General features: G+C 39.5%; 2 protein-coding genes across 4 annotated transcripts in view; one reads left to right on the top strand and one right to left on the bottom strand.

The window, feature by feature from the left end:
• The window catches only part of oc90 (otoconin 90), a 30,735-nt gene extending 26,672 nt beyond the window's left edge, over nt 1-4,063 (top strand). Inside the window, exons 20-22 of the mRNA XM_067604740.1 lie at nt 53-159; nt 1,820-2,099; nt 3,733-4,063. Coding sequence (XP_067460841.1) covers nt 53-159; nt 1,820-2,099; nt 3,733-4,063 — 718 coding nt within the window. The remainder of the gene's footprint in view (nt 1-52; nt 160-1,819; nt 2,100-3,732) is intronic.
• Nucleotides 4,064-4,440: 377 nt separating this feature from the next.
• efr3a (EFR3 homolog A (S. cerevisiae)) overlaps nt 4,441-12,970 on the bottom strand; it is a 150,569-nt gene continuing 142,039 nt past the window's right edge. For all 3 annotated transcript variants that reach the window (XM_067606809.1, XM_067606810.1, XM_067606808.1), the window contains one exon: nt 4,441-12,769. In XM_067606809.1, the coding sequence (XP_067462910.1) occupies nt 12,664-12,769 (106 nt within the window). In that variant the 3' untranslated portion in view covers nt 4,441-12,663. The remainder of the gene's footprint in view (nt 12,770-12,970) is intronic.

The following is a 12,970-nucleotide window of genomic DNA, read 5'->3' as shown; positions in this document are numbered from 1 at the left end:
AAATCTAACAAGCTCTTTAAACGTCTTCCTCTCCTCTGCTGCTCTTCTTCAGGTGTTGTTTCTTCCATCACTGCTGCCTGAAGCAGATCAGCTCTATGGGCTGCAGGTCGGAGAGGAAGCTCAACGCTCAGATCTCCTGCCAGAACGGGAAACCACGATGTGAGTAAAACAGATCTGATACGAAGAAGACGGGAACCATCATGTTTTTACACCCCAACACAGTAAACCAGCAACAAACGTACTAAAAAAACACTTTCCATCCATCTTTCCTGAAGCTGTGGTGAGCATCTCTTGTTACCATCAAAACAAGGAATAGATTCTCGCATTGACAACAAGTACAGGGACTTAAGTTTTAAGTTACAGCTCCTCTTGTGGCCAGTAGATGCATTGAAGTGAATGAGAAAAACCCCAATGTGTGCTCTAAACTTTGAGACACTCAGAAGCTTATTTAACATTTATAAAAATAAAAGTCTTACTGTGAATTTTGGAGGCAGAATGATTGCATAAAAAGTCAATAAAGGGACATAAATATACATAAATTTGCCCAGACGGAGCACAAATTGATGGTTTCGACGTTTCCCGGAGATTCATGAATCTGCTTCATAAATTTACAGAGATGAGAGGAAAAAGGAGACAGTTGGTGTGTCTGTTGCTAACTAGCTTACAGCTAACGTCCGGACCATGGATGTATTATAAGAGCTGGATACTGGACTAAAAATGGCGTCCATTCAGTCCACGTTGCATGGCCCACTGAACATGCGCAGCAGTGTTTCCCCCGCTGGCCCCGCCCACAAGTTCCTGCTGGGCCCACAGACTTTACATTGTGATGATGTCACGGATTTTTAAATCGCTTTTCTCGGCTCGAGGAAAGTTTTACAAACATTAAACCTCAATGAATCAAAAGTTCATAATAGAAAGAGTCATAATTGACATTGTTTGCAGTTCCAGGGGTCCTGTCAACAATTTTATAGTCTCTTTCACAATGGTGGTCTATGGAGAAAAAGCTGCAGGGGGATTTTTTGCTGCAATACCGCGAGTGGCTACCAGCTCTTATTAGACATCCATGGTCCGTACAGTTCGGTGCGTTTACTGTTGTCAAATTTGCGCAAATGACGCGAAATGAAAATTCACTTTCTCTCTGAAAACACCTTTACTGTTATTACGATATGAAGCGTTACAAATGTCTAGGGAATGTTTACTAAAGCCTAGAACGAACCCAGTCGTCATAAAAGTAGACCAGTTGAAAGGGTTTATGTATCAATCATATCACCTCTGTTCTTCTGTTAATAATCAGAGTGATCAGTCAGTGCCTGTCATGCTGATGCTGCGTTTGTGATGGACAGTAGAGATGGAAAGATTCTCGTGTTAATGATGTTTTCAGGCACTTCAGTAATATTAAGTCAGATATATCAGAGCTGTCAGAATAAATCTGGTTTTCTCATTCGTCATAATTGCGACCCGGATGTTAGCATGAAGGCTATTTACAAATCAGAAACTCTGATGCTTTTCCAATCTTTCGATAACTTATGATAACTCTGATATGACTGAACTCAGCACACTGTTGGGTTGATTTATTGGAATATATCCTCATTTTTCAGCGGTAAAAACCTCCCAGATGGTACAAAAAGTCGCTTAAATGACCTCATCCTGGCCAAAACTATTTTTACCTGCACGGTTTAATAAAAAGTCGTAGAAAACCGTCTAATCTGGCAACACTGAACTTTGGTGGCTGCGTATCTGAATTTAGATTCAAAGAGTAAACATGATTAAATTATTTAAGCTAAATATGTTTCCTCCTCTTCCTCCTCCTCTTCCTCAGGTCAGGGCGTCTCTGCATGCGACAAGCTGCAGTGTGTGTGTGACAGAACGACCGCAGAGTGCATGGCGGCGGCGCACTTCAACCACAGCCTGCCGTCGCAGCGGTGCAGCGGCCCCGGACCCAACTGCCGCCGCCACGCCAGCAGACCCCCCAAAAAACCGCGGCTTTCCCCTCAGTCCAGCGAGGAGAGCGATGAGCAGCAGGGAGGAAGATATGACGTGAACGTACAGGACGCATCGATGGATACGAACGCAGCTCCACCTCACCAACCTGCCAACAGGTGAGAGAGAGAGAGAGAGAGAGTGTTACTCAACCTGAGAACGCTTCTGGTTGTTTCATTTTAATAAAAATATGAGAAAAAAAATCATTTTGTAAAGCAGAGACGTGTCTTTAAGTGATGTTCCACACAAAATCTGATCTATGAAGTATCTCTCACCTCCTGTAGGACTGAGAGGCGGTTGTGATCTGCTTAAATTCCTGACAGGTGTAATAGATTAGAGAGGAGGAAGGTTATGAAAGCATCCAGAGAAATGTCAGTTTGTTCCAAAAAACACATCTTCACGCTCCTCGAAGCTCCACCAGAAGCTTCAGTTTAAAACATACTGAGTGTTTTATAAAACAAGAGACATTAGTTCATTATTTAACATATGGATCAAATCATTTCTGCTTTAAAATAGATGCTGTTAGTTAATTTAACAACTAGAGAATCTCACAAAATAAAATGAATCAGCAGTTTCAACTTGATAGAAAAAAGTCCAGTTTTCTGCTCAAACAGGCTGAGAGAAGAAGAAAACGGGCTTCAACATGATCTGACGCTTCGATTACGATGGTTTTTTCTACCATGCCGATGAGCTGACGTTGACTCATCACACATGCCTCGGTTGCTAAGGTCGTTGCTAAGGTTTTTCCACGTGTTGTTCACATTGTCATATTTCTGCTCCAACATGTACGGATGGATTTGAGAAGTTGACATTTGGAGTAAAGAAGGAGAAAAAGAAGTGAAATCCTGCTACTATAGTTTGTTTACGTAGCCTCCAGAAGCTTCCTGAAAGCTGACCAATCAGAACAGAGTGGGCTCATCAGGAGGCGGGCCTTAAAGAGACAGGAGCTAAAACGGCCTGTTTCAGACAGAGGCTGAACTGAGGGGCTGCATGAAGGACCAGTAGAAGATAAATAAGGAGTTTTGAACTGTAAATCATGAGGAGATATTCCAGTAGAGCCCCAGAATATAAACATAGAGCTGGAAATGAACACGAGACGTCCTCTTGTGCTTTACGTCACTGCAGACGTTTTCAGTATTAAACAAAGACATTGATGTTAAGATGCTGCCAGTGTCTAAACATCATAAAGATGAAGTCACTACCAGCAGATATCGTGAAGCAATTTCAGATATTATTGCAGAAAACGAGAGAAATACGTTGTGAGTGAACATTTAAGTCAGACGTTTAAACATCATTAATGAACAACATTTCTTCATTATGTTGATAAAAACATATAAAAACTTATTTTCTGTCGTGTCATTTCTAGGAGACATAAAAGCTCTGAGCTCACCAGGTCTCGGCTACAGTTTCTGATCATTTGAGCACATGAATTATAATTAGTTGTTAAAATTACAGATCATTAATTAATAAGCTTTAGAAGAAATCCTTCGCTGCTGGTTTAGAGACTCACTGTTGGAAGCAGAGCGCTGTGATACTTCAGCCTGGAGCTACGAGAGCACAACACGTCTGTTTAATCTGTTCTCACAATAACTCGACCTTCTCAGGTTTTTATAATCTGCTCCTCAGAGGTTTTTCTGAATAAAAAACCCTGAAACATCATCAAATATGAATAAATTTGCTCCGTTTTGAAAGTTTGTTTTTTGTCTGAACTGTTGTATGTTCAGTTCCACTAAATAAAATCTTTGTGTTTAGTGATGAAAGCTCTGACCTGAAGGACGAAGAGAAGAAAGATCCTCCGGCTGGATCACCTGCTGACCCGACACGTCCTCCTCTTCCTCCTCCTCCTCCTGATCTTCCTTCTCTCTCCAGTGAGGAGAGCAGAGAGGCGCCGACACACAGCGAAGTTCAAACCCACAACCAGAGACCAGCGAGTGCAGGTCAGAGCCAAGATCACCAACCGGCCGGGACACCGGGGGCCAAAGGTGAAGAGGAGGAGGAAGAGGAGGAGGAAGAGGAGGAAGGGGGAGGGGAGGAGGAAGAGGAGGAAGAGGAAGGGGGAGGAGAGGAAGAGGAGGGAAACTAGAGGAGAATGTATGAAATGCTGCTTTTCAGTGGAAGCTTTGGGGCGTCGCTGTTTAAAGGAGTCATAATTTATAGAAATAATGTCAGAAATCAAATATTTACTTTGATTTTCTTTATAAATTTGTGAACCAGAAACATTTTATAGAAACACATCAAGAGAAGAGAAAGTGAGAGAAGTGACTGATGAAGCTGCAGTGATTAACTGATGAGTCAATCTGCAACAATTATGATAATCAATGAAGTGTTTCAATCATTTTTCAAGCAACAATCAACACGTTCCAGCTTCTTAAATGTGAATATCTTTGAATATTTTTTGGCTTTTGGACTGTTTGTCAGACAAAACAAGACAACAATAATAAAAACATCAGAGCTCAATAGTTTTGATAGAAACATTTTATTTTATTCTCTTGAACATTAATCTCGATGCACAATTTACTATTAAATAAGCGGCTTTGTAATAAAGCTGCGAGGCTCGACTGCAGCCCAGGTTCCAGGTTTAACAGTTTAACCCTCAGACTCCATGTAGGAATTAGTTTTTTCTTTTGTTTCACAAATTTTGTCAGAAGAGTCGATTCTGTCGCTGTTTTTAAAGGTTGAAATGATTCCTGCTTTATTTCTGAAGAGTGGTAGAAGTTTAGAAACCTGAATCAATCGGTTAGTCGATCGATGGGAAATAGATCAATATTGTTTTTGATAAAGTGTTAATTATCATTTATGAAGCAAAAATGTCAAATACACTCTGATTCCAGCGTAAAAATGTGAGAATCTGCTGTTTTTTCTCTGTTTTATGATTATAAACTGAATGTTTTCAGTTTGCATTTCACCGACTAAACTTAATCATCTCAACTCAAAGGTCCACTTACAGATATTTTTTGTGCTTTTTAACCTCATCTCACAGTCTTCATCAACAAATTGAAAATGCAAAAAAAAAAAGTTTGTGACTCAAATCAATACATTAATTAATAATAAAATAATAATAATTAGTCTTTTATCTATCTCTTTACCAGAGAGAAGAAAACAGGCGACATGCAAACGAGCTGAACTGTGTTGCTGTTTTTTCAGATTTTATCATTTATGATTAAATATTTTATGACTGAAGCAGCGACTGATTAATCAAACAACCAAAATAATATAAAAGTTCAAACTGTAGAAAATACAAACTGCTGTCAAACTTCAACTGTATTTGTTTATATCGACTGTATTTGTTTATATCGACTGTATTTGTTTATATCGACTGTGTTTGTGACAGTAAAACTTTTGCTCTGAAGTCAAATCCGACCTCGTATCCTGAACCTGCGGCGGCGGCGAGCCTCGGCGCCGTCTAGTGGTTAAACAAAGCCGAACTTTAACAGTTTGGAAACAAGTCCGTCACTGTGAAGGCTGAACACGAACATAAAGACCTTTGATTCTCTAAAACTGGCACAAGAAATACAAACGATTTGCATCACAAACATGAAAATCATCATCAGAAGTTCTGTTTTTTTTGTTTTGTTTTGTTGTTTTTCTGTCGCATTCAGCTGTAAAAAACAGAAGAAAAAAAAAACGTCCATCTTGAGACGTGAAGTAAAGACGATGTTTGAAGTGTTGTGTAATAAGGCAGGTCAGTAATTCAACTGTTTCTTCACTTTTCTTGGTTTTAGGAAGATTTTAAGACTTGATACTGACTTCAATCACTCCTTCAGATGGACTTTTTTTTTTATTGTTTTTTTACAGTTTCACACAATTATTCTTGAATACAACATTTCAAAAACTGAACATTGGAGAAAAATACCTCTAAATGATCCATTTTGTACCAAACATTAATCTGTGCTGATTGATATCTGTTATAGTACCAGGTACATAGTGATCAAAGTGCAAACACAACGTCATATTTTTACTGTAACGTCTATTAACTGTTCAGCATTTATTCTAACATTTGCTGATAACGTCTGCTGCCGCTATGAAATATAATATAGATTTATCAAAAGTAGCAGAGGTGACTCGTTCACAGACTGATTGATTCCTGCGTTAAGCTTTACATCGTTTATCAGATCATTTACTCTAATTTAAACATAATAAATCAGATTTACGCTCCTCGTTTCTCGCTGAGCTCGAGTATTAAAACCACTGAGAGATTCCACAAATCAAGTCGTTACATCATGGGGAAAAAAACGTAATAATTCAAGAATAAAGTCGTAATATTGCGAGAATAAAGGAGAAATATTTAGAGTACGTTGCTTCGAGTGCAAAATGACTTAATTATGACTTAATTCTGTTAATCTCAGGGTGTTTTTTTGTCCATCAGAGGCTCCGGTACTCCGTTATACTGTCAACACCTGAGCTGATGGAGCGACAACATTTACAGAACGTTTAGAGAACGTTCGGAAGAAATTACAGCTGGAAAGATTCAGGTCCAGATTCACTGTGTGCAACTATGTGCAGAAATTCAAACTCATTTAATCTAATTGTTTTTCTTAAAGGGTGACGTCGTGAAAATCAGCTGATTGGACGACATTTACATCCGGATTTAAAGATTCAAATGATCTCACTTGAACTTCTAACGAGTGGTTTTATTTCTGCTTCCCGTCATTTAGAATAAACGAACGTTAAACATCGTCCAGGGAGCCAAATTAAGACGTTTAAACACAAAACTTCAAATCTGAGTTTAGAAAACAGGAAGTTCACCAAACGTTCTGACGTGTTCACGTTCTACAGGTGAAAACTAGTGAATTCAACTTTCTTACGTGTCAAAAAGTGATTACGATGTGCAAAAACGGAGAGCGTGAGATCTAAAAATGACGGGAAATAATATTTTAGTAGTCTGGAGGTCGACCTGACAGATATCAGGACGGTCTGTTGTCACATATTAATCTGTAATGAAGACGAGGGTTTTTATCACAGATCAGAAATCACTTTTAAAGGGACGTGAAGGCACCAGAGAGTCAGTGCTGGTGGGTTAAAATTAAAGCATTTTTGCATTAAAGGTAAAAAGCTGATTCTGGATTCTGTTTTTTTAAAGTTTATCAAACATTTTTTGGAGACATTTCAGTCTTTTGACCTTCATCATCAGGTTACATTTATTTGAATTTTACTTAATGAAAGTAAGAGATGATGTGCAGGAACTTTTACACCTGACTGTTGTTAAAAGGTTTGTTTCTGAATCTGAAACTCTGAACAGGAATAAAACCACAACATCTGAGTGAATCTGGAACTGAATCTTCTGGATCTGAAATATCTTGAACTTTGCTGAAATCGATTGATTGCACTGATTTACTTCTCTGTATGTAAAAATAACTGACATCATCTGACTATAGATAGACTTTTCATTATATTTTCATTAATAATTGAAATGAATAAACTGTGTTCCTCAAAAAAAAAACAACAACTGTGAGACCGAAGAACTGCACAATCCCGTTGAAACCCTGAACCGTTGATTTTCTCGGTAAACAACAACAACAAAAAAATTGAAATAAAATTTTTTTTAAAAAAGAAAGAAATCAGCATTCGTCTTCATCTTGATAAATGTGATTAACAAGAATAAATCACCCGAATCTCTAAAATCTCTACCAGGCAACAAGTTAACGATACATACGATGCATAAAATGTACAAAAATATATGATATACTGCTCTAATGACACATTCATAGAGGAAGTTATTCCAGCCACATCTAAAGCAAAACGATTCATCGCACTGTTCACTTATTAAAAACCTTATTTTTCTCCAAATAATTGTCACTTTTATAAATCGGTGTGCTGGCTCATTTCTCATCTGTTTGAAGAAAAATATGATTTTAGGATCCAGTCGATAAAATAACTCGTTTAGATGGATTTTTATTTATTTCAGCATATATTCCCATAGCCCCCCCCTCCCCCCCTCCTCCTCCACCTCCCCCAGGAGTGGTGATATTAAGATATCATGCAGTTACGTGATATAATGCATGTTTTTAAAGTACAGCTATGATACTATATTATGATATTAAAATCATAAGAGTCTGCGTTTAAAGCTAAGACGTTACGCATCACGGATATGCACAGAAGATAATGCTTCAGTGGAGGATTGGTTTTTAATGCATCTGAGAGAAACAAAAACTCTTTCATTCATTCATTCAGGCTTCTCTGCTCATAATTTTGTCTTTTTTAGTTTCAAATCCTGGACATGAACCCTTTAAAAAAAAACAAAAGGAGAAGAGACTCTAACAGGAAACTCTGGCTGCATCTTCACCTGCTGTCAACATGTGATCTGTATCTGGATGATTGTATCTGTCCGTGTTGTCATTTGATCCAAATTAAAGCTGGCTGACGTGTAAAAATGAATAAAAATTGGCGAGACTCTGGTCAAAGGAACGAGGGAGCTCTACGATGTGCAGCAAACACTTTGGCTACTTTATTTTTACATTTTTGTGCCACTAGATGAACTTTGAGGTGAGTTTGCTGTTTCAGGTCAAGAATGAAGCTGAAACTCAACTTTAAAAGGCTGAAACAAGCGTCTCAACAGGAGAATTTAAGACATTTGTGCAGCTGTTTCTTCTTCAACTTTTAACAATGTTTTTTTTTTTAAAGTACTCAAATCAAACACTCAAACAGCCTGACTGACACGATGCTGTTGATGCTTTAAGATTTAGACGATGTAGCGTTCGCTCTCTGAACCGCTGCATCTACATTTCCATGACAACCGGTTAAGCTGCAGGTGAAGATCATGTGATATGAGTGAGAGCTACGAATCCTGCAGTGAGCGTTTGGTTAACTACTCTTTAACTTCTTATTAATACTGTAAGAGACGCTTGTTATTTAAACCCGGCTGAGGCGCTCTGATTGTAATGTTCTCTGTGTACATTTGAGTTTCTTTCCTCTAATATCATCTCCAGATAAAGATCACGTTGTAACAGCAGGTGGAAACCGGCTCAGACGCTGCTCAGCTGTCAGACAGACTAATTACCAGCCGGAGTTTATCAGGCTCATGTTGTTGATTTCAAACACAGTTCAACTTCATCAACCTTCAACAACTTCTAACATACGAAACCATCTGAAAAACGTACACGACCAAACACAAAACAGCCACCAAATCTGCACTTTCTTCTTCGTCTCTTTCATTCAGTTTTCCATCTTATTTCGTCTCCATTCAGCATCTAAATCTGTACGACTCCGAGGTTCAACAGGAACAGATCTGGTCTCAAACAAACTGAACCGAACAACAGTTTCTCTCCAATCTCGTCATGTGATTTAATTTAATCTACTCTCTCAAAGAAAACCAATCTTTTCTGAGAGAAAAGAAACGTTGACCTTCAACCTTGAGTGGAGCAGCGGCGGCGACATGCTCGGACCAAACAGCAGCAGCAGCAGCAGGTATCTGCCTCTAACTGGAGGGATTTTTCTTCCTACACTGAGCTCAGATCAGAGGAAATACTGATAACCATCTGTTATTACAGATCACAGCTGCAGCTCCGCCTGATATGAATGACCTCATTTCAAAAATGCCTCTTGTAACCCTTCTGGAAACAAAACACGGCCTCGTGGTAAAGGTTGAAAAAGCACAGATGATTAAATCCTTCAAATATGTGAGTGATTTGTATCTCAATGGCTGAAGAGGCTTGATGTGAACACATTTAACAGGCAGGTTGACTTTTGTGAGACGAGGAATCAGCTGCTGCTGGTCTCTTGTTTTGGACTGAAACGCTCCATATGGCTCCTCGCAGGACGCCGGCTCCGACAACGTTCAGCTCTCTGAGATTAAGACATTTTAGAAAACAGGAAACAGGAGGAGGGAACGACTTCTGTCTTTGGCAACAAAATGTGTTTTGATTTCCTAGAAGCTGCCGACAGAGCCGCGAAGAGTTTAAGCTGCAGAGACGCACGCGGCGATCGTACCGACTGTGTACAGAGCGGAGTCATCTAATCCGACTCCACAGGAAGCTCCAGGTTTTACAGTCGATGTCAGAAACAGAGTTTTGAAGCCAAAAAGCTACAGTTAGTCTGTGCAACGACGTGTATGAGTCATTCAGTATCACAACTACAGAGTGCTTATATATTCAGTTTTAACAACATGTGTGTAGCGTCGCGTTTGGATGATTTATAAATGTGTCCACTAGGGGGCAGATCCAGACTGAATTATCCTGTCAAAACTAGAATATGTCTGAATTGCCGCCAACATCTTATTAATTAATTTAAGTCTTGTGTTTGCCTGCTGATTCTTGTTTCTGCAGGTTGTTTGAAACAATCGAACAATCGATCAATTACAGCTCAGCAGGCGGATTAAATGGGGACTTTATGATGGTGCAAAGCTAGCTAGCGACCTAGCTAGCTAGGTCACGATCAACCCTGACCCAACCCTCGTTTTTCAACAGGTAAACTAACCAATAAATGATAACATGGCCACACAGGAGGAGGTTACTATAGTGTGATATGTGTGAGTAATTGCAAACTTTCCACTTTTTCACCATTATTGTTTAGATTTGCTGTAATTTCTGAGGACACGTACGACAAACGAACGCCGGATATGTTGGACAAACATCATGCACATGAGTGTGTAGTTAAAAGCGAATATATAAACACTCTTATATCGCCTCCTTGTATAAAATCTTCCCCTTGCATGCCGTTCACGTCCCTGAAGAGGTTTAATATTGGAGTATATTGCAGTTTACAGTATTAAGTTTTAATGTTTTTTTTAAATCACTCCCTATGAGCCACATTTCTGTCAACCCGATTAGTTTTGAGGAAGATCTTCTGACGTTTATTGACACAGTGGGTCTGAATATTTAATCCAGATTACGTTGGAAGTTGTAAATTCCTGACTGGATGATTGCAACCTCAGTATGTTCTTGGAAAACTTAAGGAAAAATTGGGAAATAAACACCGACTGCTGTTGTCAACAGAGTTAAAGTTGTTCAATGATGAACTTTATAAACACGCGACTCTGAAAACCTTCGTTTCAGACCCGAGTTTTTCGTCGTTCCAAACTTCTGAACACATCATCTAAAGCAAACACACGACCGCCAACCACGACTGAGCCGTTTCTACTAGAGTCTCTTCTCCAGGCGGTTTATGACCAGGTATTTAAAATTAAAAAGTATTGCTATCATTTCATCCCCCCAGCTGTACACTTAACTGGCTGTTGAAGTCATTTCTGACACTTAATTTCCTCTAAATAGTGAAAACTGAACAGACTGAATAGTCGTGCAGCAGTTAAGCCTAAAACTAATCTGTCTTCTACCACAGATGAAACTGTTTCAGTTTGTCTGGCAGCTAAAATATTGTACATTTCTACTAGTTTGTGTTGCCTACTGATCGACATGAGAACAAATACTTGTTAAGGAGGCAGAAGCTCTGAAGACGAAGCATCGCAAGCTAAAACTAGCTTCAAAATTTAAACCTGAAAGTAGTTTTAGATATTCCTACGAGAGTCGTCTGTGATTCGGACGACGGCATAAAGTGTGAAGCTTTGGCTGAACCGGACATGATGTTGGACTGGATCAGAGTCATGCTGGGAAGCACAACATGTGTGTTATCTGTAGAGTGGAAGCTGTTCATGTTCTTTTTTGTTTGTTTGTTCTTGGTGACTCATAAGTTCTGTTTAGTTTCAGGGATTGTTTTTTTTGTTGAGAGTCAGGAAACAAAGTGCAGCAAAACAGTTCATTGAGGGCTGGTAGTGTTAGTAGTCTGGTTTAATGACCAATAAAGTATTTAAAGATGAGAGTATTTCAAGATAAAGTAAATGTGTTCCCACTTTGAAAGATCTCTGTTTTGTTCTCTTTGGCGACACCGTGTGGCGATACGCTGTAACTGCAGGTTTGTTGTTCTTTTGCGTGAATAACAATTTTATTGCACTTACAGTAATGTGACGAGTGTAGTTGTTCACCTGGTTGACTCTCCTCTGCTCCGCTGTGTTTGCAGCACACGCACACACAACACAAGAGAGCAGCGGCGAGGATGCAACGCGACCATAAATGACAGCAAAACGCAGCAGAGACCGTTTATTAATGTTATTTATTTGTTATTTATGTGCACTCGTTTCATTTCAAGCTCAGTGTGAGAGTCTCCTGCTGTCGTTTACGGCCGCGCTGCTTCGTCTCCTCCTCTCCTCTGCTGTGAGGAGCAGCAGCGAGGGGGCGGGGCTTACACACGCCGCAGCACAGGAGAGACGCGTACTGTACAGGCAATAAAAGCTCCGCCAGTAAACAAAAAGCCAATATCAGTAAGCTTTAAAAAAAACACGGCTTCAAACACATTTGTGTGTGAAGCAGCTGATTTTAACGCGTGGCGGGAATGTCACCACAGACACCCGGTTTGTAATAATCATAATACTGCAAATGTAAGTCATCATAGTGTTGCCTCATTTAGTGATAGATATTTATTTAAATGAAAATCTTCAGAGATCTTCAGGATTTCCTCTTTAAATAATCATTTTTTTCAGGAAGTTTTTGGACATTTTAACTCTTTACATTAAGTGGGAAAATGACTGTTTTGCTGCCCGTCTGTGTTCCTGCTCGGCTCCCTGATACCGATTCAGAAGTTTGAAAGGTGGAAACATGAGTGCAGATTATAAAGTGCTTTCTCAGCATTTTTAATTCTGCATTTTGTGTTTCAGCTGTTCAGTGGATATGTGTGGATGTATGTGGGTGTGTGTGTTCAGTAGACACACAAGTCTGGAAACTTCATCTCGTAGACGGGGACGGACTGGTGCTGGGTGTGTCCCGCTGAGATGGAAACCACTCCGGACGGACTGGGCGGAGGTCTGGTGGGTGGAGAGGAGGAGAGAAGAAGAGTAATCACGTCACAGTTTACAGTACTGTCATGGCACAAAACAGCTCATTTAGCAGCTACCAAATACTACTTACTTACTTACTTTTTGACTAAAAATAAACTTTTGTGCATATTATAATGACCAAGCAGCAACCTCCAGGGCTGCAGTTCCTTGAATGGCCACTTGAGGCTC

Source organism: Thunnus thynnus, chromosome 12 (assembly GCF_963924715.1).
Source record: "Thunnus thynnus chromosome 12, fThuThy2.1, whole genome shotgun sequence".
In the NCBI taxonomy this organism is placed as follows: domain Eukaryota; kingdom Metazoa; phylum Chordata; class Actinopteri; order Scombriformes; family Scombridae; genus Thunnus; species Thunnus thynnus.
The sequence above is the reverse complement of the archived record's forward strand: the minus strand, read 5'-3'. Positions and strand labels throughout refer to the sequence as shown.